Here is a 27,675-nt window from a genome sequence, read left to right as displayed (position 1 = left end):
AGTCCCTCTTTCCCTGTTCCCCAGAAAAAAAACTATATATTTTTGTGAAGTGACCAATGTGTTGTTTAATATATGAAGTAGTTATAAAAGTCCATTCATCTCTCCTAATTACGCTGTAATCACCTGTTGAGATTTTCATTGAACTCCTAGGATCTGCAGATGAATTTGGAGAGAACTTACATACTGTATCTTCCCACCCATACATAATCATATATTAAGCTTATGTTAAATATATAACCATATATTTTTAATATAACCATAATATTTCTTAATATAAGCATAATATTTTTTAAAGTCTTCTGTTACCTCTCTCAATAGTTTTGTAACTTTCCCCCCAAAAGCTTTGGATATATTTTTTAGGTTTGGTCATAGCTACGTCATGGTTTCTGATGCTACTATGAACGTTAGATTTTACCCTACTACTCCTTCTCTTCTGCCATTTCTGGTCTAACGGTAAGCTACTGATTTGTGCACGTCTACTGCCTGTGGTCCTACTATGGGTGAAGAGGAGAGATGGAGAAGAGGAGCATATAGCAAAACCATACCGCATCACTGGAAACAGCGACCCAGTGGGCTCCATCGCCCACCACGCAGGACTGAGCCTGAGCGAGGCAGAGCTCCGTTCCCGTTCCCACTGCACCCCCTAGTGGGCGAACTGCGTGTGCTCATGGGAAGCGTCAGGAGAAAGTCTGGGTACGTTAACTTCTTCAACCTCAGTTTAAAACTGAAATCCTTTCTGAAACAGCAGCCTCCTTAAAGACATGATCCCACCTTCCTGCTAAAAAATTTAATCAATTTATGGAGCCACTGATGCATGAGAATGTTATTAATATGAACTATGACAAATCATATAAAAGATACTCATAAGCTGCCCAGCAATACATAGTTTTTGGAAGAACCTTATGTTTAAGAGTCATCACTGAATATCAGTGGTGATGTTCATTCACAGCCGGAGCATTTTCAATACAGATCTAGAAATTGCATAGAAATATAAATACATGCTAACCCAAGGAAAAGTAAAAAAAAAAAATGTTGTTTTAAAATTCTAACTACACAATTTCCTGACAGATTCACACACTCGCAGCTGGTTTTAGCTGTGATTCTAAACTTTAAAACACAAAGGAACTGGTTTTGTCGAACTACTGACCACACTCCCGGGAAAGAGCCTTGCACTGCACTGTCTCAGCTTCCTGGGCCAGTCCTTCCTCGAACCCAGGCCAAGCAACTTTTCACCACTCCCAAAAAAATCCCCCACTCTAGAGAAATCTTTCCTGAAGTTACCCAAGACCTCTAGGCTTCCAAACCCGACGGTCACTTCCGAGGACACCACCCCAAGCTCCGCACACCTTCGAGCACACCACGCCCTCCTGTGTAAACTTCCCCGGCTTTCCATCACCAGACACCCTGGTTTCCGTTTCACTCACTAGACACATTTCCATTCTTCGCTCCTGCTCCTTCAGGGCCTCTTCCCTGCCTTTGGAGATGCCAAACAGGTGCTCTCTGCATTTTCCCCCCAGCCCACAGGTGGTGAACACAAGGCACCCAGGCTGAATCAGCCCTCCACCTCCATTTATCCGACCTGGCGCTGAGCTCCTTGCCCCTTGTTAAGGAGCAGTTAGGTTTACACAGTCCTAAAATTACCTTCGGCCCTTTGAAGGTGACCTTGAGGTGACCCTGGTGACAGTGAGTCTGACACCCGTGCCCTGGCCACTCCTAGCCCCAGAGACTTAAACACGAAGGCTGCTGCCTCTGAAGCTCCCACCCCGGCTCTGAATGCTCCCCGAGCTGGAGCCCGCTGAGCACCCCTCATGGAGACTAACTGACGCCTAAATGCACCAAGTTTCTGCTAATCCCCATGACTGCCCCAAGCTCATCCCATCTCAAGGAGCGGCATTCGGGTTCTCGCCTTTGCTTACAGCCACCACCAGTATAAATCCTGGTTCCAGCCACTCCTCGCCAGTCCCACTGGTACCACTTTACCTTCCCACCTGGACTAATGCAACAGCCTCTTCACCTCATTCACTGCTGCTGCTCTTGGCCCCTGGGGAGTGGGGGGGAGGAAAAACCCTTACCTCCTAACAGCTTCAACTTGCCTAGATGTAGCTCGGGCCACATCACTCCCTCCAACTTCCTGCCCGCTGCTCACTAACCTCCGTAAAATCCAAATTCCTATGATCTGGCTCCTGCCACTCTTCAACCTCCAATCCTACTGCTCTCTGCCTCACCTACTCTGTTCCAGTCTCACCACGCTGCTGTTCCACACACAGTGCAAGCCAGCCTCAGGACCTGCTCCTTCTTCCTTCCAAATAGGTCACAACCCTGTGAACTCTGCCCAGCTCATTCTCCTGTTTTATTCAGGTCTCTGCCAAGTGTCGCCTCCATGGTTCAGGGAGAGCATTCCCAAAACCCAACCCAAAACACGGCCTCCCTGGCCACTGGTCAATCTCTCTGCCCAGCCCTGCTTGACTTCTCTTCCCGGCATTTTCAGAACATGTGTCTCTCCACTCCCTTGTCAGTTCCTCTACTTCGGGGGCTGGGTCTCGAGACCACCCTTTTCCATCACACTGAGACCAGTGCCTGGGAAAGAGTAGGAGCCCGATAAGTATCACTGAATGAAGGAATTCACTCACTTCCTAGGATGAGCAAGGGAAATAAAGAACTAACGAGAGTTGCTTTAAGAATTACTTGCCATATTCCCAGGGGATCCAGACAAATTTACAAACCTACTAAACGCATGCACCTGACTCCAGAAACAAATGAGCCCAGGACAGAGTCCAGTCCGTCCTGTTTTCCCAGGGTGAGCTGACACCCATGAGCTCTCAAAATCTGAGCCCAATTTTTCTGGGCATCTTTATCTGTATTGCTAAGATCTGCTTTAATACTGAGACTCCTGTCATTTCCTTGGCCAAGAACTTTTGGAACTTAATGAGGCAGTAAAGAAAGAAGGGAGACAGAACGTCAGAAATGTTAGTGAAAGCTGAGTCCATCGAGGTCACCGCAAGCAGAAAGGCAAAGCTCCAGAGAATGAGCTCACGGACAGCAGGGGCCTTGTTCAGTGACCTTTCACCTCCCCTCAAGGAGAGGCAGCGCTGACCCCTCTATGAGCAGAAAGGCGGTAAGGACCCCCCAACACACACAGCCTGAGTCTCCTCCTCCCTAGAGAGGGGCTGGGCATTCCTGCTGCCCCTGTTAACTTCTTAAGCCATGTGGGCAGGGAGAAGGGAGAGAGTCTAAGACCACAGTAACGACAGATTGGCCTGTGTAAGTTTAAAAATTGGCTCAAACTGGAGTTACTGCAAATACCTAGAGTTCTGTTCTTTTCTAACGTGTGCGTGAAGTTACCAAGCATAAAGGCAGCTCACACGTGTCCAGCGCACAGAAGGGAGGAGGTCGTGTGAACCCTCCATTCATCCTACTACACAGTTGTAAGTGTCTCCTGTTTTTCCCACTGCACAGACTTGCAATTTCCTTGGCCTTTTTTTCCCTTCGATCACAGACGAGTTCTGAGCACGAATAACATCATGCATCATCACGCAGCGACTCTACACTCCACCTGAGCATACTCAGCAATTACAAAGCCTCCTCCCCTTGTAAAAAGCCACCCCCTGAATTAGTTTTGGGGACTAATCTTCACTCGCACATCTCATGTGGGTTCCAGTTTCTTATCATTTACTTATCCTGGTTTCTCCATGAGGTTTCAGTTACTAGCAGATGCTCAGCTTTGGCTGGAAACTATACCTGACAGTGACATTCATGGATGGCGGTGTTCGTTCTCACACCAAGATGACTTCACACTTATTCCCCCAACAAGCCGCCAGAACCCCGAGCAGGCAGCTGTGCCAATGACGGGGCTCCTTACCTCCCTGGGCTTGCTGGCGATGGCGATGCTGCCGTCCTTGTTGTACTTGATCGGCGCCCCTCCTTCCTGCACCAGGGTCCCGTAGCCGGTGCTGGTGTAAAACGCAGGCACCCCGGCCCCGCCGGCACGAATCCTCTCCGCAAGCGTGCCCTGCAGGAAAGCAAGCGAGACCCGCGGACAGGGCAGTAAGCACACTTCTCACCAGGACACCCCACCCACACTCCAAATGGTTACTGCTCTGAATGGAACCCAGTGGGTAAATTGGTGCGTTTCACTCTCTATGCTAGAAAGTTCATTTAAAACAGTCGCTGCCTCTCCGGACAACACCTCTCTTCTGAATCCGCAGAAGGCCACTATGTATTCGCGTAATCATCCTGGTGGTCTCCACGTCTCCTGCTGGTTTCTTCACATCAGTCTATTTATCATATTTTCAAATCTGGGCTATTACTTCAACTATATACACTTAAAAACATAAAATTAAAGTTTGTGTTGTACTGTGTGTTGTATGTAGCTATGGCCTGAATCTTATCATTAGTGACAGTAAGTGGGTTTTATAGAATAATAACATAAACTGCTCAAATGTACTTAGAATTTATTCTAAACCATTCTCATAAATACTTTATCTACAATGTTTTCTAAGAAAAATCCAAAGTTAAGCCAACAGGACAACATATTGGTTAACTGGGTTTTAGAAGCCAAGACAACACCAAATTTTGTTCCGAGAAGAAAGAACTGCAGGCAAAGCCTCTTTGTACCTTCCAATGACCCTCTTCACCCCTCCCAGGTCCTGGTCCTTTCAGACCTGACCTCCTAGGGCTCTCCCACCCCCACCTGCCTTTCCACCCAGTGAGCCACGAGGGAATACACACGGGCCCAGAACATTCCTGACACCCTCCCTACCCCAAGACTGCTCTTCCTCCCGGTCACATTAGAGAACGAAATGACAAATCAGTAGGAAGAACTAGGTTAGCCATTAATGACAAGGTGTCCATATGGCCCCAACCTGAAAACAATTTTCTTCTCTAACCAGGGCCTTCAGCTGCTAAACTCAGAGACGGGGCTGATGATGGGCATTGCAAACACTGAGTCCTTCAAGCACGTGGGATATTCCGGGGAAGGAGGGCCTTGTGGCTTAACTGAAAATCTTTTTTAAAAAATATATTTTATTGATTATGCCATTATAGTTGTTCTATTCCCCCCCTTCATTCCCCTCCACCCTGCACACCCCCTCCCTCACTATTCCTCCCCATTTAGTTTATGACCACATGTCTCAAGTTCTTTAGATTTTGTATTTCCCCTACTATTCTTGCCCGCCCCCTATCTATTTTCTACCTATTGTCTATGCTACTTATTTTCTGTACCTTCTCCCCCCTTCTCCTCCCATTCCCCTGTCGCTAACCCTCCATGAGATCTTCATTTCTATGGTTCTGCTCCTGATCTAGCTGTCCTCTTAGTTTGCTTTTGTTTTGGGTGTGGTTGTTAATAACTGTGAGTTTGCTGTCCTTTCACTGTTCATCTTTTTTTATCTTCTTTTTCTTAGGTAAGTCCCTTTAACATTCATATAATAAGGGCTTGGTGATGATGAACTCCTTGAATTTGATCTTAATTGAGAAGCACTTTATCTGCCCTTCCATTATAAATGAAAGCTTTGCTGGATACAGCAATCTTGGATGTAGGTCCTTGCATTTCATGACTTGGAATACTTCTTTCCAACCCCTTCTTGCCTGTAAGGTCTTTTGGGAAATCAGTTGACAGTCTGATAGGAACTCCTTTGTAGGTGACTGTCCCCTTGTCTCTTGCTGCTTCTCGGATTCTCTCCCTCATTTGAATCTTGGCTGATGTAATGATGATGTGCCTGGGTGTGTCCTTCTTGGGTCCAACAGGTAAGTGCTTTTCTACTCCACCCAACGGACAGAGATGACTCTACTTTGTGTTCTGGGTATTTTAAGTCAACCACGTTCTCAAAAATTCAGTCCTCAAACAACTTAATACCACCTCTAGTTTAACGTGTTTTTTTATGTCCACCCTCCCTCAATCTCTTGACTCCTTCCTTCTCTGTGTTCAGCTGGGCAAGGGCCTGAAAACAGCCTCTCTGCAGACGGGACCTGTGCAGGGGTCCCCAAGGCCCCCGGCTCCAAGTCCCGAAGGGAGTCCTGATCCTTGGCACGTCATCAACACAGCTTCCAGACTCTCAAGTCACCAGAGCCCATGTTTATTTAGGCGCCACCAAACTGGGGAGGGAGGCCTGGCCTCCTTCAGCTCAAAGAAAAACCGTAAAAGAAATATTGAGGAATACTTCTTTTCCTTCCCCACGTGTGCCCTCTGACAAAATAAGGAAGGATGCAAAGATCTAAAAGGTTAACTTTCAGTAGCTCCAGAAAATGCAGGATAAGGTATCTCAGCATATAGTGTGACAAGGAAAAGTATAGAGTATGTACTGAATTATGCCCACCCAAAATTATTGAATTATAGCCCCCAATTAATGATTGTATTTGGAGATAAGGCCTTCATGGGAGTCACTAAGGATAAATATTGTCTTAACAGTGGGGCCCCGATCCGACAGGATTGGGGTTCTTACAAGAAGAGACCCAGAGTGCTCACCTGCACGGTCCTCCCCCTCCTCCACTGCCCCCCCACTGCCCCCCACCAAGAACCACACCAGCTGACACCTTCCCACCAGAATAATGAGAAACAAATTTCTATCATTTAAATCCCACAGTCTGTGGTATTTGATCGTAGTGCCACAAGCAGACTAAGACAGCATATTTTTGTTAATCAAAAAAAACACACACACTTCAAATGACAACAGGATAAATACCAAGCGCGGTGCGATGCCGTGACAGGCATGGGCGCCACCGCTGCAGTGCGGCCGTGCGGGGCTGTCAGGGACACGGGGAAGCCCCGGGGAGAAAGAGCGGCCCCCACAGGCTCTCTCTCGTCAAGCCTGCACTGGGACTGGATTCCTGGGAACTTTTTCTTTACGAAATTCCGTCATTACCAAGTTGGTGAAGTCAGGGGTAACAATGTTTTACGTTGACAAAACTAAAGCAGAGTGGGGGGCTCGGGTTCAGGACCCAGGTCAAAATGGAAGATGCGACCTGCAGACCCTTGTTTTACACAAACACCTGTGGTCAGCAGGCTCCCCTCTGTTGCGGACTCTTCCGTGCGATGCTCACCCAAAGACAGGTGGGGGCCCTCGCCCAAAGACAGGTGCGGGGCCCTCGCCCAAAGACAGGTGCAGGGCCCTCGCCCAAAGACAGGTGGGGGACGCTCACTGAGAAGGTGTCAGACACGGGAATCTGCCAGGTGAGCTGTGGTAACTGCCTGCTTTGCAGTGACACCCCCTGGAGGCTGGGCCGGACCCCCGAGCTGGCTCTGATGCAGCCTGTTCCACACTCAGGGACCCCCTCTCCCAACATGTCTCACAGCCCAGGTGCCACACGAATTACTAATTCTACGGTGCCCACGACGGACTTTGAAGCTAACCTTACACGTTTCAGCAAGTCCTTTTGCAGGCTTCCAGCACAATTTACATTAAAATATAATTTACATTATACTTTAAAATGCATCCCATACCCTAGGTATTTTTATTAGAAATACCTCCTTTTTCTGTTGCATAGCAACAGAAGATACCAGCTAGACTCTGGTAGAGGACAGGTGTGACCTACAAAATAGCATTCTCTCTGCCTTACCTGTCCTGCACAAAGACATTTCTAGGGAGAAGAAGATAAACTTTAAACTAAGTGAGTATTGTAAAAGAAAAGCAGAAAATTTTCTTACCTGAGGTGTCAGCTCTACTTCTAATTCACCAGACAAGTACTGCCGCTCAAATTCTGCATTTTCTCCCACGTATGAGGAGATCATGCGTCTGATCTGCTTGGTTTGAAGCAGGAGGCCCAGGCCAAAGTTGTCGACCCTGCAGGGACACGCAAGCAGCTTCCAGTTAAAGGCACATCTGGCAGAACAGGAACACGGTCTCCGTTCAGAGCCACAACACTGTGCTCACTTACAGGGATCCTACCTACGAGGCACTGTGCCCACATTCCCTGTAGTCCCCCGCCACCCACGGAGTGCGGCAAGGTGACTATTCTTATCTTACAGCTAAGGAAACTGAAACTCAAAATATTCAAGTGGCTCTTCCCCCAACAACGTGGGGAGTGACACAGCCGGTAGTACTCAAACCCACAGCCTTCCTCTGATCGCCCCTCAACCCCTTTCATTCTTCCCGCTGCTCCACAGTGACCCCGGGTTAGATGAGCAAAGAGATGGACCAGTCATGCCCTGTGCTGCAGGGGCAATGCCTCGGTCCCACCCTGCCCGGACCCCAAAGGCAGGTGTGGATGGAGAACCTCTTTCTGTCCAAGGATGGGGTCAGGGGCATTCTCTTATTTAAAAGAGCAAACAGCAGACTCTTGAAATATGGACCTACTTAGGAATAACTGGGAATATTTTCCCCATGTCAGACACTCTGCTCAAGAGGACTGAAACACTTAAACATTTTTAACAGCACCAACAAGACAGGGAATTAATCACAGACTAGTGAAAAGATACAGGTAGGAAAAATAACGCTGTATATGTTAAGTTATATATACTATGGTTTGATATGTCTATTGATGTTGAAGTTCAAGTTATTCTCTAAAAACGATGCAGGTAATGTCGGCTTTTTTCATTAGGTGAAGGTCTCTAAGTTTGTGCCTTTCTTTTCAAAGCAAAATGCACCTCAAATTTCAAGCGAAGTCCATGTGACAAGGCAAATTAACAATGGACAGAGTACTTTTCCATTTTTAGTCACCTTATCCATCTGTACCACTCGAGAGTTTCAAAAATACTTTAACCAACTAGATAAAGAGAACATTTCTAAGATAATAAGGAATGCTTGAACTGAAGCTATAAAACTATCGAATATTTTTAAAAGGAAAATAGTGAAAACCACAGTGAGACATAGCTACAAATACAAACAAAATGGCTAAGTAAAAAAGAAGGTAATACCAAGTGTTGGCAAGGATGTGGAACAACCAGAACTCTCATATGCACTGATGGGAATGAAAATCGATACAAACACCTTGGGCAAACCATCAGCAGTACTGACGTGCGTTTCATATGCTGTGAGTCAGGGTCTGCACCCAAGAGGAACACATACCAATGTTCGCCAAAGGACACGTACAAGAATATTCGGAGTAGCACTGCTCATTATGGCCCCAAACTGAAGCCTCCCGAATGTCCATCAACCACAAGATGGATAAATACATCATGATGTAGCCACAAAGTGGAATGTTATACAACAATGAGAATGAATTATCTACAACCCCCAGCAGCAATGGATGACTGGCAGACAAAATGTGGAGCAAAAGAAACACAGCACAGTCCATACTGAATTATTCCTTTTATACTAAGTTCAAAGTCAGACAAAAGTAATGAGTAAGATCAGAAGTGAGGGCCACGGTTAACCATGGGAGTGGAGAGAATGGGTTTGGGCCACACTGTGTTTCTTTACCTGCGTGTTGGTTACATGGGTGTGCAGCCTGTAAATACCCACCGATCTGCACACCTACGATGTGCCCACTCTTCTGTTACCCTATGTTTCAGTAAGGTTTTAGACAGAAAAGCCAGAGTGATGAAAGCTGGAGTACGTCCTAGAAATACAGCCTTCATTCATGAATTCTCCCTCCTAAGTCCTTCCGTGTGCGGTGGCTCCACCCCTGGGGAGTCTGTGCCCTCTACACGGCTCACCCATCCCCCCCATGCTTTACCAAGCTCCTCCTGCACCCCAGGGCTGGGGGGCCACTCTGAGCTTATCTCAGAGAAACACAGGCAAACCTGCGACGGCAACAGAGCCAGGGCTGTGCTGCGTGAGGTGCGACGAGAAGCTGAAGATCGAGAAGCCCAGGAGGGAAAGAGGCAGAAAAAGGCTCACGGGGGCTCGGGGGATGACACCAGGAGACTTTTAGGGAAGAAAGCCTTGGAGATCACAGCAGAGGCGAGGGAAAGGGGGTGCGGGGCAGCTCTGAAAGGGGGGCGATCGCGGGACAGGCGGGCCGGGCTGTGCTCCCGCCTGAAGCCACGCCAAGCAATGAGGGCTTCGCCCCAAAGGGGAGACCCTGTGAATAACTAAGCAGAAAATATCAGGGTATTTAATTCATGGGAGGGGCCCAGAAAGGAAAGGCAGGGAGATGAGGTGAGAGGCTTGAAAGGGTCCCAGTGAGCAATGAGGAGGGTCCCACCTACACAGCAGCAATGGGAAGGGAGCAGAGCAGCAGGCATGGGAAATCAGTCCTAAGAATCCCTGCCCCCCACTCCGACACAGATGAAGACCCACTCCAGAATTCCGGCGTTGGCCATGGAAAATGGCGGAAGAACATAAGCCCAATGACCACCAGAGAGGCCACGTGCTTGCCTAGAAAGGCGGTGAGGCCGGTGCCCGGTATGACCAGCCACTGAGGGTCTCCTGGCAACCTTTTCTGCCACCTTCACTCCTCACTCCACCCCCACGGGCCTCACACACGGGAGGCCATGCCTGCTCCACTGGCCCTTTGCTGGTTCTTGAGGCCCAGCATTTCCCAGCCCCGAACCTCCCCAGGCAGTCCTGACCCCTGAACGCTTCCAAGTAACCCAGGAAACCGGGAACTGTCGACATCCTTCTGGACTTGTTTCATACTCCCGGCCTTCCAATACCAAACCTGGCAACATCCCCACCCCCACCCTGTGGGTACAAAAAATGGCCACATGTTTTATTCTCACCTGTGTCAACAGAAATCTAGAGCCTAAATAAGAAGTATTTTCAAGTGTACTTGTGCAGTATGGGGTGAACCCCCTGAAGATTAACCATACACTTGTCCACTAGAGGGCTCCAAACACTAAAGGCTGTTGTCTCCTGGAAACTCCGTGTTCCCCACACTTTCAATACACATCGTGCCGGTTTCTGGTGCTCGTTTTTTGCTTCCTCCTAATCAACACCTAAGTATTCCCTCAGGTCTCCACGTTAACAACCCTCTCCCCTTAAATGCAGCTCCACCTGCCCCCATCTCACCTGATGGCAGCCCCGTCCTTAGAGGTCTTCAGCACAAAACTCAAGGGGTGATCTTGGACCTCTTTCACACATTATCAGGACATCCAGACTGTACCCTCAAAATCTACCCAGAAGCTGAGCCTTCCTCTCCCCCTCCTATGTGCCCTGTGCCGTCTCTTACCTGGACGCTGCAGTAACCTTCCAGGCTGCTACTCCTGGCCCCTAGGACCTGCTCACAGGTGCCAGCCAAAGCTACAGGTGTACAATGAAATGCTCTGCTCAACCCCTGCGATGATATGCACGTGTTCAGACTCGGAACACAGGACTCTGGGTGGCCTGCGAGGCCCCGTGTGCTGGGAAGTCTGGCTAAGCCTCCTCCAACCTCACGCCTCCCACTTCCTTTTCGCTCCACCTCTGCTGGCCTCCTGCGAATGGGGGACAAGCGGAGAGGGGTGGGTGGCAGAATGGGAGGAGGCGAGACTTGGGGTGGTGAACACACAGTACAATGTACCATACTGCATTGTAAAATTGTACCCCTGAAACCTAGATGATTTTATTGACCAATGTCACCCCAATAAATTCAATTTTAAAAACCTGTCTTAAAAAAGAGCGCCAAGCGTCCCGCCTGGGGGACTCCAGACTGGCCTTTCTGTGTCTCCAAACTCCCCCGAGCTCTCTGCATGGCTCACCCCCCCACTTGCTGCAAGTCTCTGGTCAGCTGCTCACCCTGGTCACCCCCACTCACACCGAAGCTGCCCCCCACCTTCATGCTCCCAACCCCCTTTGCTCTAGTTCTTTTTTTGCACAGCACTATAACCTTCTAACACACTGCAATTTACTTACTGTGTTTCATTTACTATTAACTGCCCGCCTCTCCCCATCAGGAGGTGAGGCCCACAAAAGCAGAGAACTTGCCCCGTTTGGTTCACTGTGGTACCCGAGCACCTGGACACATACAGGCACAGAGGGTACAAGATAAACACGTGATCAGGACAAATGCATTTACTGCTCCACTGAAGATGCCCCTCCTCACTGGCTCCTCTCTAGTAAAAATGAAAATCGTCTTATCTTTACGTGAATATTCTCTGTTGGTCCCCCACCCCCGCATTCATCCTGCCTGCCCTGTGCCCGGGACGGCTAGGCTGCACTGACCTGCGTGGACTGAACCACGGGCCCCCTGGCCCTGTGGCTTCAGGCTGGTGTCAGTCTGTGGGAGGCACCACCCGGAGGCTCAGGGGTGAGAGAAGAATAATGTCAGGATGCACATTCCTGGCTCGCTCCCCGGCAAGCTCGGCGCACTGGAGACAGGCCCGTCTCCAAGGCTGTCTTCCGGGTGCTGACAGTTCCCTCCGTCACTCCACCAGGCTTGGGGTTGGGGGTCCTGTTACTAACTCCGAGGCCCAGAACTCACACCGCTTCCCCCGAGTCCTGACCACCCCTTCAAACTGGTAAGCTGCCCTCAATGACCCAGTATGAGTTTCTCGTATCTTGTTTCTTCTTCAACGTATGTCTATTTTTCAGAGTGTGCAGCTGGATACTTTCTGGACAGGCCTCGTACACTGCCACAGAGTGTTTCCTAATTTCCCGCATGTGAGTGGGGCTGCCCCTGGAGTTGCCTAAATCCCCACCTTGGAGAGCTGGAATCTAACAGCACTCTTGTCGTGAAGCAAAGAGCATGACTATCGTAACACAGCCATTCTTTTCTTGGTGCTGTGATTTCATTGCCTAATATCCAGTTTGTTGAGAAATTCTGGTTCATAGATACAATTCATACGTTAAAGTCTTCCAAAAGTCAGTGAAAGACACGCTTGATTCTTCCTAATCAATCCCCATCGAGGAACTGACTCCTCTGAGTGACGCCAGGGAGGGCCTGTGGGATCTGGACAAATGGTTACCGCTCCACACCCAGCTAGCGGTTCCTCGCGGCCGCCGGTCTTCCTGATCATTACAACACACCAGCGAAGCAGAACAATGAGGAGTCCTGAGCTCTGTAAAGAGGTCCATATCAGGCAGATCTTTTCATAAGAAGAGCCTTTTTCTAGATGAAAAAATCATTATTACTTCTAATTCCGAGTTCTCTCCATTCACCCAACATTTCCGACCAGGTCGTTGGTTCTCCAGTGAAGCAATGCTACAAGCTGACCCCTGGGAGTCAACCCCCTCATTAAGAGAACCAGCTGCCAGTGCAGGTGTGCAAAGGGACTGTCTGTGTCCCACTGATCACCACAGGTTATCGGTGTAGGAAGAGTTTGTACATTACACCAACCCTTGTCAGCAGCGAGCTATCTGGAAAACCCAGAAAGTACTAATCATCAAAAGTACTTTTAACAAATACAAAGTCAGCTCAGAGGCACTGAATGGGTTGAAGAAACATTAAGTGACCATGGATAAGCGGAGAAGCCGTGTCTATGGACAGACAAGTTTCCTCCGTGAACTGCGGGAACGGGAAGAGCTGACTGACCTCTGCCATCATGTCCAGCTCCAATGTACAGTGACTCCGAGACTCATAGGCTAATAAGCAGGGAACAGAAAACTACTGTAAGTGACAGGAGCAGCCTGTAACACGTGGCGGAGAGAATAAATACAATTCGGGATACAAGAAAGGCTAAGAGTCTCCAAGGCAATTCAGAAAGGGGCAAGATCAATGAAGGCTTGAGAAATTCTACACTTGCACAAGGCTTCTTTGAAGATATGTAACGAGTTGAATTCTGAAAAAAATGGGAAAGATATGCATACAAAGAGAAGAGAGGTAGGAGAAACTTCCAGATAAAAACAATGGCATAAATAAACGCAGCAAAGGAAAAATGAGCAAAAAGGTAGGACCAATTTTGTATCCTAAATAAGCTGTGCTGTTTATTCTAAGTTGCATTTTTGACAACAGGCTAAAATGCCAATTAATTTTGAAAAAATTTTTGACGTCTTTAGTCTTTCACTATTGACAGAGAGCTGACGAGTTGTCACTGTGTATAAAAATAGCTTTTCCCTCCTACCTAAACATACCTTAATGCACATCATTCATTATTAAAATGCCATCGTATATTGTTGACATTTTGGACACGATCCTACTGTCTAAAGACACTGAAGTGCTGGGCGCCTGTTCTCCTTCTGCCAAGACCAGCAACCTTTTCAGTGATGAGTGATGTTCTGTACATACCATCCGGAGTGATGGCACAGTCAACAGAGAGACTTAAAACAGATTTCAAATTGGAGTCCACCTTTCTTTACATGTAATGATCTATATAAGAACATACAACATAGAGGAACAGCTCTAAATTTTTAAATGCAAGATTCCACTTAAAATATAGATATTTTAACTTTAATGATATATTTGAAATTAAAATAAAAGCATGTCAGATTAAGATATAAAATCATGCAAGTCTCCTTTACTTATGATTATGAAGTTTGGCACCGAAAGTATCTGAATAAACTGTAACCACCACTCCTGAGCTCGTTAAACGCTATCTTTCAAGGTGCGAGCACATTGCTCAAGACAACAGGGAAGATTTCCATGTCACTGGTCGACTTTATTTAACTATCACAGAGAAATCCCGTTTCTTTCCAACCGTGTGCACTGAAATGAACTGACCCCGCATTGTTGCTGACCGCGGTGAGCCCTCGGACCCCAGTCTTCAGCAGAGCTCCGATCAGATTCTCTGGAATTCCACATAACCCGAAACCTGAATAAGCCAAAGAATAAACAGCATATGAAGAGAGCAATGCTGTTGCAGGGAAATGCGTGTGTTATCCTCTTGTAGTGAAAAAGAAAATATATAAAGCGCATTATCAGACCTACCAAGCAAAATGTAGATATAGCTCAGCAACTTGGTAAATGGTCATAAAGCTGTACCCAAACGTTTGACACCAATATGCAGCACCGGACACCACTCTCAAGTCCTTGATTCAGAAGTATAAAGCCAAGTGCAACATGTTAACAGGGCTACACATCCTTCTTGCACCAAACTACATGTTGATTACTGCCTGGCTTTATATTTAACGCCAGTACAGCCACTTTCTCAAGCCTGCTTATCTTATATGCCTCAGTATATTTTTCAGAACCGGAAGCCTAGGCTAATGACTTTCATTTCTTTACATTTTCCACACTTTTCAAATAGCTTTGTGTTTAAATGGACACTCAATGACTGAACAGAGGAAGGAAGGGAGGGAAGAAGGAAGGAAGGAGGGAAAGAAAGGAGGGAGGGAGAGAAGGAAGGAAGGAAGGAGGACGGGAAGGGGGAGGAAGGGAGGGAAGTAGGAAGGAAAGAGGGGAAGAAGGAGGGAGGGAATGGGGGGGGGAAAGGGCGGGCAGCTCTAAAAATAAGCCTTGAGTCCCGTGGCCAAAGCTGAGAATCCCAAAGAAATCTGTAAGAGTCAGGCAGCAAGTTTAATGAGACAGTGATTCTAAATGACATTCCAAACAAAAGAAGCCCTTGAACTTGGGGGCTCAATAACAGTTAGATGCTTAGTGCTCTCTCGCTCATAAAATGAGGCAGAACAAAAGGAGTGGCCAGATGTGGGCCAATGAGGTCAATGCAACATTCTAAATAAAATGGAATTCCCCAAAACCTAGGGCTTTTTTTAAAGCTACTTTTAAAAAAGCTACTTTTTCTTTAAAGCTAGTAAGACATCCCCATCTGAAGCTTCAGGTTTTCAAAGTAATAAAAAGGAAGCCCCAAATGAATGAAAAAGAAAAATACAAAGTTCTAAACCTTGCTAAAGTTTCAGGAGGTGGACATTAATAAAAATAATAGGTCCTATAATAGATAAAAAGTGAATAAGATAAAGTGAACAAACACTAACTAATAAAATAATTGGCGTCCTTTTTCATTGTATTCTGTACATTACCATTTAGCCCCGTTATACGTGCCCCCTGCTCCGCAAGCACCACACCCCCGTGTCCACGAGTCCTGTCTCCTTTTTGCTCAAACCCTGCAGCCCCTAACCTCTCCCACTGGCCGCCATCCTGCTCTCTGTCTATGAGTCTGTCTCTGTTTTGCTTATTAGTTCAGTTTGTTCATGAGGTTCCACGTACTAGTAAAATACGGTACTTGTCTTTCTCTGATGGCATTTCGAATCTACATAACTTTGCTACTGTGCTTCCCCAACTTTGCTAAAAACATAAGGATGTTACCGTAAAAAGAGGAAATAATAGTATTACTCACCACCAACCAGGATCTTGGCGCCGTCAGGGATATCTCTCACAGCTGCCACTGGATCTGTGTAAAATTTGGTGTGGTGACGCGCGCTGGTGGAAAAGCAGCAAACCCACCCCTGAAACATTAGAAAACATTTTTTAGTGAATTATCAGTTGGAGCTACGTCCTTACTTTACACATAGAGCAATTTATTCAATTCTCACACACACAAGGACAACTTTACTACGTCCACCTTGGAGGAGCAGGGCTGGAAGTAGTTCGCCTTGAGACTGAAACGGACATACTCTATCCACAGACCAGAACTGGGATCCCTAGTGATCTGCGTCTTCTATTATATATGGGAGAGTTCCATCTGGGGCCACCCAAAAGTGGGCTGCCCGTACACTAGAACTCAAGTTCCCAATAATGGCGCATCATGCCCTGGCTGGGTGGGGCTCAGTTGGTTGGAGGGTCGTCCCATGCACCACAAAGTTGCGGGTTCAATCCCCAGTCGGGGTATGTTCAGGAGGCAATCAATAGATATGTCTCTCACATCAATGTTTCTCTCTCTCTCTCTCTTTTTCCTCCCTCCCTAAAATCATCAATGAAATATATTCACACATCCTCAGGTGATGATTAAAAAAATGAATAATGGCAACATTGAGCATCAACTTCTGACAGTAATCTAACCCTCTATTTAATCAACAATTACTTACTGAGAACATACTACATGCCAACTATTGTGTTATTTACTCCAGTCTAGTAAGTATTAAGACAAGATTTCTGCTCTCGGGGAAATTAAGTACCGCATGACCAGTACAAATACTACAAGATTGTATCTGACCCAGTCTCGGGCAACAGAACACCTCCTAAAAGAACAAGTAAAGAACAGCATGTAAATGACTCATTGGCCTGCAGGGCTTGGAGTTTCTGGGTGCTGATGAAAAGTAGCCAACTACCGCATTGGCCAAAAAGTTCGTTTAGATTTTTCTGAAAAAGAAGACATATCTTTCATTTTCACCAATAGCTGTATTGATCTGGATATTTTGAGAAAGTCAGCTATCTCCTACATGGTATAATGCCGATTGTTCTCAATTAATGTGTTTATTTGATCACTATCAACTTCAACTGGTCTACCCGGCCACGGAGCACTGTCCAGCAGGAAATTTCCAGCGTGAAACTTCACAAACCACTTCTGACACGTTCCATCAGTCACAGCACCTCCTCCATACACTTTTTTTTTTTGCATTTCAATTGCATCTTTTTTTTTTGCATTTCAATTGCATTTTTACCTTTCTTGAAATAATAAAAGGTAATATGCCAGAAATGTTGCTTCTTTTCTTCCATCTTCAATATTAAAATGGCAATACAAAAATCCACCAATTCTGGTAAGTTTCTTTGAAATGCATGCTGATATGAGAGCTGTCGCAACACAATCTAACAACACTGTTTCAAATGAAGTTCAACACAACTAAGTGCTACTACAGCCACCACACAGAAAAGAAACAAACAAACCCAGTACTACCCGTAAGGGAGGCATAGCTAGAATTACTATTACCTAGAGAGCTTTCACAAAGAGTTTTAAACTGCTTCCATCTTTATACTTTATCCAGAAAATGGACAGGGAAGATGAGAAAGTCATTATATTGTAAGCAATCAATCATACTTAACATTTCTTTATATATATACATATATATGTGTGTGTATATATATGTGTGTGTGCGCGCAACCTCTACCTCTGCCAGTGTGTGTATACATACACACACACACGTATAATCTCTCCTTTATCCCCATCATAGAGTCGACCTAAACAGAAGGAGTAGAGAGAATGACCAGAGTCCTGATATGCTGCCCCCTGGACAGTCCACTGCCCACCAGCCTTTCACACAGGGGTCAAAGTTAATCGCATAAAAGAATTTCTATCATTCTTCCTCTAAGACCTCCATTTAGAAAAAGTGCCGATCAATACAAAAGCCTATTTAAGGGCACTGTACTGAAAGCCAATGAGACGGGCAGAGGTAGAGGTTACACAGACCACTTTGTCCATTTAAATTTCAACCTTGGTCAAGGTCGGGTAAGGAAGGCAGTAGACCTGGCACCCTGCCCAGACACAGGGAAGTAAGTGGAAGCAGTGATAGAAAGGAGAGGACTTTCTTCTCTTTCTTATCTTGCAAGGGTTTATTTGATTCTGTTTTCAATACACACAAAGGTACTTTTAATCTTGGAAATTAAAAGTTTGGAGCCTGAAGAGATAAGTCAACAGAGAGTAAAATAAAGTTGAGAATATCTTCTAGAAACAGGAAAAGAAAAATACGTAGACATCCAAAAAAAGAAAGAAAAATACAGAGAGATCTAATCCCACCAAGTCATCTTACAGGCCAAGTTTCAGAAGCTTAGAAAGATCTTGTAATTTACCCAACACTTTCAGAGCAAAACCAGACCCCAGGTTTAGGCCTCCCACCTCAGGGGACTTTCACCACAACATATGCCTCACTGTGATTTTTTTTAGAAGTCCTCACTCTTCTACTTTAATTTCATTATTTACACACACTCTTTAAGAGCATCCTATTTTCTCTTGAAGCGGTCTGCTGTTACTCTCCAGTTACGGGTGAAGAGTCGGGGCCTTAGCAGCGCTGGAGGAAGGGAATGAAAGAACTTGTCTACAACTGAGTCCTCTGGGGGGTGATGTCGCCCAGAACTATTTATCCACAGACGGAGAACCCCGTGTCCTGTAGAGAGGAAGTCAGAAGAAAACTTACTTCCCCTAGAGACCCAGAGAGCTTTTCAGATTCATGAGGACAAGCAAAAGCACACAACACAGACAAGGCAGGGACTCCTGTGCTTTCTTTCAGTGGATAATCAGTGCTTTCAGTACAGTCAGAAATTGTTGAGCAGCTTGCCCCACTGCCCACGCCCCCCCAAAAAAGTACTTCAAAAGTGTAAAGCTGTTGGGAACCGCTCTGCCTGGTTTCAGGAGTTGGAACTACCCCCGTGGCTAAGGATGAGTGAGCAACCTCCAGAATGCGAGCCACGAGGAAACAAAGCTTGTCTCTGGTAGCAAACACTGCCCCCAATGCTTGGTCGGTTAGTCAATGATGAGTACAACCCCCCAGAGGAGGGGCAGCCTAAGCCAGACACGATCACTTGGGAGGCCATCAAGGAAGGATTCGGGTGGGGGGAGCTGCAGCAAAGAGGGAGTGATAGACCCTCGCCCCCCAGCTACTCTGACATAGCCCAGTCCCTCTGTCCTCTAGGAGAAGCGCTTCCTGGCTCTAATCCACTTAAGTCTGAAAACCTGTGATGGGGAGGCGGTGCAGCCCCTTGACAGCTAGAGTGGGATCCGGGGTGATCGGGGGTAAGAAAGAATTCCTAACAATCCCATGAAGCCTGCTTTGCTAAGAATGTTTTTAGTTAAATGATAAATGCCTGAGTAGAAAATGAGTTTGTTTTCCCAGTCTTGTAACCCTTTAGCTAACAGACCCTGACTTAGAAGAAGCCCTAATGGTTCTTTGTATACTATCTACTGCTTACTGCCTGACAATGATTAATAAGTTGTACCTGAACTCCTGTGCAAAAAAAACAATAAAAGCCTGTCTGGGCAAGGGTCAGTGCACTTTCTCCTTGAGAGAGTTGCCAGGCCGCTCTGAGGTGCTCCCCCCTTGAGGGAGCAGCCGTGCCGTCCCTTTTCCTCCACGGGACTCGGTAGTCCGTGTGAATTTGTCTCATGTCTCATCCATGACGCCACGGGCATCGCAAGCCAGTGCACACGTCATAAAGCAATAAAAGCGGACCCATGTTTCCAGTGAATCTGGGAAGAGCTGTCAAGGTACTGGAAGAACTGACAGGCGCTCAACTTTGGTTTTTTCTCAGTTTCCATACATTCAGTTGGCAGTACTTGTTGGCATTATGGAGGAGTTATATTGACATCTGACATGTGTTGAGTGAGAAACCGGTAATGCGGCATGATGGGCACACTCCCTGCTCTGGAGTCAAGGGCAGCACCTTCCAAGATTATGGTGGGGGGCTGCGTCTCTCATATCTACCTACCTTTTTCCCTTAGAGAACTAAATTCAAAGAGGAGCTGTAAACTTCTCCCACACTGACCTCTACTCTCTAACATATTTTAAATACTAAAACAATGATGTGAAAAGATCCAGACACCATCTGCTAAATAAACAAATAACCTTCAACTCTGCAAAGGTTACCTAAAAGAATGAAGACAAATGAATTGTTCAGCTTTGGCATCTATTTATTCTGGCAATGACTTTTTTTTCCCCACCGAGGTCTTCCTTTATGTTCACACATAAATGTATTTCATTTTGTTTTTCCACTCTCTTGCTTCTGCAAATTTCCGTTTCATTGCTACCACTATTTCTGTGATGAATATTTGGGAGCACAATTATGATAGTTAGGTACCAAAGAGGTAGAAATAATCAAAATTCCTGCAGTGCAAGATTTTTTCTGTTTAATCTCTTTCTCCCTGTAAAGCCATTTTCATAAGTTAAACTTTGTCTACCAATACCCTCTACTTCAAATTCTTACACTTAACCTTTGAGATCTGATTCCACGTGACTTCCCAACGCAGAATCTCCTTCCTCTCTAACCATTGTTTCTTGCACCTAAATTTCTCTTGCCATTCAGCACTCCAGAACTTAATGAAAATGTACTTTCTCTTGAAGCTCCTTCAGGGAAAACCCAAAAAGCATACTGCTTTTTCATTTTTAAGTACATTTTATCTTCACGATATGGAATTGTACGTACACCCAGGTGGTGTTTACCTTGTTGCCTTATATACTCAGGACAGGTGGAAGTTTGACACTGCCCATTCAAGTACCAAAAGTCCGACAAATGCCAGCGGGGAGCAGTGGCTGGGCGCAGAGAGGCAAGGCGAACCGTATGGGAGGGAACAGGCAGTGATGTGCTGGACGCACACACCCACAGACCTGCGGGGACAAGCAGGGCCACTGCCCGGGGGAGGAGATGATTCGGGCTGAACCGCTTTCACTATGCAGGGGAGAAAAGGAATTTTCCTTCTGCCCTTTTAAGTTCTTCTGGCCGCCGGTCTGATAATGGCATTGACATGAGACAGAATGACGGCAGAAAATGACCAAATTCATCCTATCCACATGGGGGTTCCATGAGAAGAATAGGGGACCCGAGGGGAAAGTAGGCGGTTGAGACTTACATACTAACCTGAGCTAAAGAGAAGGGGTGTGGGCTGGGAGGAGCGGGTGGTTGTGGTTTGAGACTTCAAAGGGAAGGAAGGCCATTCCTTCCTTTAAACAATGAGACACACAGAGGACTCTGACCAGGTTCTTCTGGCCAGGTTCCTGCCTGTCACATAGTAGGTCTATTACAGCTATGTCTGGTGATGGTACCTCCCTTCCTGGAGCAGGCCCTCTATCTAAATTCTTCCAGGCAGTTAGAGGGAAGGTCCAAGACTTCTCCTTAGTCCTTTCTTGAAAATACCAGACTAAAATAATCAATCGATACCCCAACAAAGTATATTTGGGGGGGCAAACTCTCCTTTCCCTCAGCTGTCCAGCACGGAACCAGCGCGCCCCAGGTGAAACGTTCATTGTAAACTAAACAATACCAATGAGGCACTAAGGACATGAATGAATCACAAGGGGCTCCCAAGGAGTCACTGCCACCAGGCAAGTCTCCCAAGCCGTGGCATCTTTTCTTCTGAGGGGACATCCATGTTCTACTCCAAGGCTGGTGCAGTGCCCAACAGACCCTCTGAGAGCGCACAAATGGAGAGATGCATTCTGCCTGGTGCATCAGAGAGCTTGTGGGGATCTCCAACACCTGAACCACTAATGAGATGGGGACTCCAGCAAGGGGCAGCTGTGTGAGTAAAGGGACAGAGAGGTGAAAGGCTCAGTGCGTTCGGGGTCATGCAAAAACCAGGTCCCAAGGAGAGAGGCTTGGGCAGAGAGGCTGGCAAGGGGGACTGAGGCAGGTTGTACCAGGCCTTAAAGACCACATTCAAGAGTTTCAGCCTCACATCTCAATGAGGAAGGAACAGGGCAGGTTTAGAAACAGAGAGATGTCACAACTCTCACATGAAAGTCTGTACCAGGAAAGTGACAGGGGAACTCACTGTTTTATTCATCCATCCACTTACTCAAAATTATCTGTCTTTAGCAAATACAATAAGTCCTGGGGTTAGTGCAAAAAAAATTAAACATACAAGCATAGTCCCCACTCTGATGAAACTTATAAACTAGTAAGGCTAATAGTAAATAGCGACAAAATTATTACATGAGGCACAAGTGACCCACTAGAGGTAGAGCAGGAAGAGGAGAGGATACTTCCAGCCTCTCACACTGGGTGGGTTCTTGTCTGTTAACCAGTGAAAACAAGACAAGAGAGGGAAAAACCATGTCATGGCCGGTTCTTTTTGAGTCAGAAAGAGTTTGTAGCGCTGATGGACATCCACATGGACTGGACCAGTAAACTGTACTAGAAAGACTGCAAGCCAGGAGTCTGGGGGTGGAGAAAGATCTGGGGAAAGTTTCACCGAAGAGAAGTAGCTAAAGTGTTCATGGCAATTTTTTTCCAGTAATAATTTCCTGTAATGAACGGAAAAGTACTCCATGCTCCCTTTGAAACAGAAATGGAGGAAGCAAGATGCCTTCAGATCATCTTTTCTAATCTAAGCTCATACAGGTGGTTCTGAAAGTACAGCCCTCAGACCAGCAGCCTGAACATCGCCCAGGAACTTTAGTAACACAAACTATGGGGCCCCACTAAGGAGCAAGTACATCAGGACTGTGGGGTGGACTGTTGGATAAAGCCTGCAGGTAATTCCACTGCATGCTCACGTTTGAGAGACTTGTCTACCATTAATACACACACACGCACAGACACACAAAAACACTATCTCATTTTACCTCCTGCTTGTGCTTAGCGGAAAAATTCTCAAGGCTGCTACTTAAGTTTGATCACAGGGTACTCTCATCAATGTAGTAAATGTGTGTTGAGTTTCCAGGCTGCGCAGGGTAGTGAGCGATGTTGATGAGAGACATGGGGAGTAAGGTGTACAACAGTGTCCTTGACAAAAGGAAACTTACAACTGGTTCAGAACACACGTGTACACATTTGAAGTTAAACGAACACGAGTGTTACAGTTTAACTGAAGTAGGAGGTAAGGATTTCGCTAAGTGCCTAGCACTGGGGGAACCCTGGAAAGGAGGAGTTAGGTTAGAGTATGACCATCAAACCTGAAGGTGAGAGTTTGAATGTGACAGAAACTTTCAATATCATACAACAGAAACCTGTGATTTGTAGCTTAATGATATACCTGAAGGTGAGAAAATGAGGAAATTACACTTAGGTGCATAGGTAACTGCCAAAAGAGAGAATGTTATTGACCTTGGCCTAAGGGTTTGCATTAGTGGCAGCACCCGCAGCAATCTGACTGTAGGTCAAGTTCCCTTTTAATAATGCTTTCCGTAGCCAGAGCTATCTGCAATGATCAAAATGTTTCCTAAGAAGCGCTTAGCAGTAAAGTGTTCCAGTTCGAATTCATCCCCTGGCGCATACCTAAGGGGCCCCTCTTCAGTTATCCTCAGATAACTGGATTTGGGAAAGAGAAGAGCCATGGGGCGGGCCAGGAGTTCTCAGTTCCTAAGCACCGTGGGCAAGGCGCGCTTTCAAGCTCAGAACTATTCTGGGAGCTATTAAGTAAAAAACATCACTCTTCGTTTCCCTTCCTAAAATGAAGCTTCCACCGTTAAAAATGTAGCGGAGGTAAGCCACCTTCCTGGACCCAGTGCCCGGATCCCGTTTTCGCCTCGGAGGACCACGCACGGGAACGCCGCCTGACTGGGGTGGGGGGGGGGGGGTGTTCCAGGCCAGGTCAGAGTTTGCAGCAAAAACCCACAAAAACCAACAGTCTGGGCGAGGACGTGTTGGGACACCACTCGGAGGAGAGCTGGCGGTAAGGGAGGAACAAGGATTATAAAGAGCTTTGAAGATGGAAATTCTCTTATCGGGATCCCTTTGGGGAATCAGAAGGGACGCCCGGCAATCCCGGTTCCCTTTCCCACCACGCCGGTGGCACAGCCAAACAAGGCAGGAAGGAGGGCTCAGCACTGCGGCCCACTCCGCGTCCAGCATCCGCCCCCTTGGCTGCCGGTCCCGCCAACCGCAGCCAAGTCGGCCCTGGGCTCCGTGCCTGGAGATCCCCAGACCCGGGCACAGACCTCCCCGCCGCAGGCGGCACCCTTCCCCTCCCGCGGAGCGCCCACGCCCACCCCGGTCGGCGGCCGGCGCCCGGGAGACGCGCACCCCGCCCTCTCGATCCTTCCCAGCCTCTTTCGCGCTTCCTGGCCTCTGGTCACCGCTTCGTAGAGAGGCAGAACCCAACCACCGCAGCGATCGGATAAGAGCCGCGAGGCCAGGAAGACGGCGGTGCATCCCGGCGCCCAGGAACGGCGCCAGGGCGCCACTCCCAGGCCGGAGAGGGCGGGTGGCCGCAGAGGAGGAAACGCGGCGGCACTCGGGTCGTCCTCACGCGCACTGCGCACTTTACCTGGGACCGGGGGCCGGAGAGGCCGCGCGCGGAGGCGCAGAGCCGTGGCCAGGAGCGGAGCTGCCCGAGAGGCGCCATGTTGGGGCCCGGCGGCGGGAGCCCGCGGCGAGAGCGGGCTGGAGGGTGCGGGGCAGCCGCGGCGTCCCAGGGAAGAGAGAAGAGAAGGTGCGTGCGGGGCGGGCTGGAGGCTCCGCCGCGCGAGTGTGACGTCCTCGGGTCCCCGGGGCGCGCTCTCGGGCTGCTTCCCTACGGTGGGGTGGGGCCGGGCTCCGGGTTTTTCCGGGTAGCTTTCTTGGCGTGCGCCTGCCACCCTAGCCCCTTGATCAATAATTTAGCTTGGAGGGGTCACGGAGTCAGCTTTCCCCAAGGTGAGGGTCAAGTCTTGCCCTGGCGCTGGGACGGCGCAAGCCTGCCCCTTGTTGCTTTTCCAAGTCAGTGCCTGGCATGTCTGCGGACCCCCCACTTTCTCTTTGCATACCTGGACTGTGTGTCACCTCTCCCCACAGTTGCCCCTGGTTTGTGTCCTAAGTTTGCTCTGAGAACTGCCAAGAGCCATCTGCCATGAGGTGTGCTCAAGCAAGCCAGTCAAGACTGTCCCTGGTCAAGAAAAACAAGATTAGGACTCAGGACCTGATCTCAGCCCATCTCTTTCCCCATCTTCCCCACCATGCGAGCTTGCAAATTTTCGGATCTTTGATGCAAAGTCCCGGGAAACCCAGAGCTTACTCAGCAGGTGCAAACATAACGGTGTAGGTTCGTTTGACCTTAGTTTCATAACGTTTCTGAGCCAAATTGGCATTGCTATTATACTCAGAACTGTCATTAAGGCACACATAAAGTAACTCATGCAAAGCTTCTGGCCACGTTATGAATACTCAATATATAGATGTTAGACATTGTTCTACGTTTATTCAGGCTGCAGTGGTGGACTGGCATGGCATGCAATCTTTCGAAGCCTTATCTCCACCAGCTCCTTGAGGACCTGAGCCAAGTCTGATTTCTTAAGAATGGAAGGACCAAGGGGAAATTCAAGAAATGTTTTACTGAAAAACTGACCAAGTCCTGGGAATATGGCTGTTATTTTTGAACCAAAGCAAAATAAGAATTAAATGAGACCTTAGCTTCCTTAGCAAGCAAACTAAGACAACTTCAATTTAAAGTGTCCATAAAAGCGTTTTCCCTTTCATGGTATTCTTTTAACTCTGAGCTCTCTTTTTTCCCCCCTAAGAGTGAATATATATGTAGTCCACACCCAAGGGTATGTTTACTGATTTTAGAATAGAGGACGGGAGAGGGAGAAACAGCAATGTGAGAGAAACATCCAGCAGTTGCCTCTTGTACTTGCCCCGACGGGGGATTGAGCCCACAGCCAACTGAGCCAGCCAGCCAGAGCTATACATGTTATATTCAAGGGAGCAGAATACCAAGTTAGACTATCCAGTTACATAAGCAGAAATTAACTTAGCAATGTCCTGTATTTTCAACACATTTTAAGAAGTTGGATACAGGGGAAATTCAGGGGTGAGAACCAAAGGCCTATGGCTAGTCCTAATACAGCATAGAACAGCCACTGCGTGGTTTACAGAACACGAAAAAGCTAACATTCACGGCTGGGTCTGCCCTTCCAGAGAGCACAACAGATGGAAAACAGCATCGGCAACCCCGTCCGGCCGTGGTCCTATGATTCACTCTCTCGGCTGGTCTTACTCTGTTGCTCCAAGCTGTGTGACTAATCATAAAAAAAGAAAATCGGCCTCTTTACTCATGGTCAAAACGTACTGCGATGTTTTTTTTTCCTTTAATCCTCACCAGAGGATATGTTCATTGATTCGAGAGAGAGAGGAAGAAAGAGAAAAACATCCTTGTGAGAGAGAAACATCAGTCAGTTACCTCCCCTATGCGCTTGACCAGGAATCGAACTGGCAAACTGAGTACGTGCTCTGACTGAGAACCAAACGTGCAACCTTTTGGTGTATGGGGCAGTGCTCCTACCACCTGAGCCACCTGGCCAGGGCTATACCGTGCTATTTTTTTATGACTTTATGCCTTTGTTTTGTATTTTTTAAATAAAATATGAGTATATTCAACTTGAACAAGTTATAGAAAAAGCTCTTCTGTATGGATTTCCCTTTCGGTTCCACAAAGCCATTTTAATTTTAACCTATAAAAACCTTTTCAAAAATACATAAAATTTTCTGAACTAGTAAAAATAGTCCATCCTTCCTTTGGAGGGTAATTAGTGGCAAGTATATCATAATCTGGAACCTTTTCTTTATGTCATCATGTAGAGCTTCTACATTCTTAGAAATTAGGAGAACTGAATTGAGTTCAAAGCTTTTAAACAAAAAGGTCTGATTCCAGACCAAAAAAATGAGAAATTTTCATTTTGTATTATTTTACATGTAACATACATTATGTTCCACATGATATGTATTTATAGTGTATGTAAATATATAGTATATAATACATATAAATATGTATACTATATATAAATCCTTTTCTATCAAATGAATCAGACAGTGCATCAGAGTTGGTAAGATTGTATAAGTCACCGTTCTCTACTGGAGGGATTTTTATTGAAATTCTTCCAAAATATGATGCATTAGCATCATCTCTCATTATTGAAAAAATAGAACGTGTGGAAAAAACAAAGAAAAACATCAGACATCCTGCCTCCGCAGTTGGTGGAGTATTCCTCCAGGTTGATGGGGAGGGTGTTTGGAGACTTGTTTTTCAAAAGTTGTTTGACGGGCTTAACTAACAGTAAGAATTTTTAACGAGGTCATTTGTGTCAATGTAAAAAAGTAACAATGCTTCACTTCACACAATGGTCTAACATATGGAAAAGAAATTTTTTCAGACAAATAATTTTTCTCTAGGGGCTTTGAAAGACATAAATTTGAAATTTTACATGTATTTGTATATTTCAATATTTTATAATGTACATCATCCTCTAATTTACCTATTTTTTAAGTTCGTTATTTTCATAGATTATTTGAAGCAGTGCCTTGGCATTCACGACTCTTTTCTTAATATTTGCTCAGTGAATAAAATAGGAATTTCAGTGTCGTTTTCTCACACACAAAAAAGAAATGAAATAAATTCATGAGATAGTTGGAGAAGGCTCAGCTCCTGGA

The 27,675-nt window shown here is 46.7% G+C and overlaps 1 protein-coding gene across 1 annotated transcript in view; it reads right to left on the bottom strand.

Moving 5' to 3' along the window:
- The window catches only part of OXCT1 (3-oxoacid CoA-transferase 1), a 135,470-nt gene extending 110,674 nt beyond the window's left edge, over positions 1 to 24,796 (bottom strand). The window contains exons 1-5 of the mRNA XM_037138521.2: positions 24,539 to 24,796; positions 16,025 to 16,133; positions 14,452 to 14,542; positions 7,640 to 7,775; positions 3,860 to 4,009 (exon numbers count right to left, since the gene is read on the bottom strand). Coding sequence (XP_036994416.2) covers positions 3,860 to 4,009; positions 7,640 to 7,775; positions 14,452 to 14,542; positions 16,025 to 16,133; positions 24,539 to 24,616 — 564 coding nt within the window. The 5' untranslated portion in view covers positions 24,617 to 24,796. The remainder of the gene's footprint in view (positions 1 to 3,859; positions 4,010 to 7,639; positions 7,776 to 14,451; positions 14,543 to 16,024; positions 16,134 to 24,538) is intronic.
- Positions 24,797 to 27,675: the final 2,879 nt, after the last annotated feature.

The sequence above is a fragment of the Artibeus jamaicensis genome, unplaced genomic scaffold (assembly GCF_021234435.1).
Source record: "Artibeus jamaicensis isolate MK-2021 breed Jamaican fruit bat unplaced genomic scaffold, CSHL_Jam_final scaffold_369, whole genome shotgun sequence".
Classification (NCBI taxonomy): Eukaryota; Metazoa; Chordata; class Mammalia; order Chiroptera; family Phyllostomidae; genus Artibeus; species Artibeus jamaicensis.
This window is presented reverse-complemented; position numbering and strand designations above follow the sequence as displayed.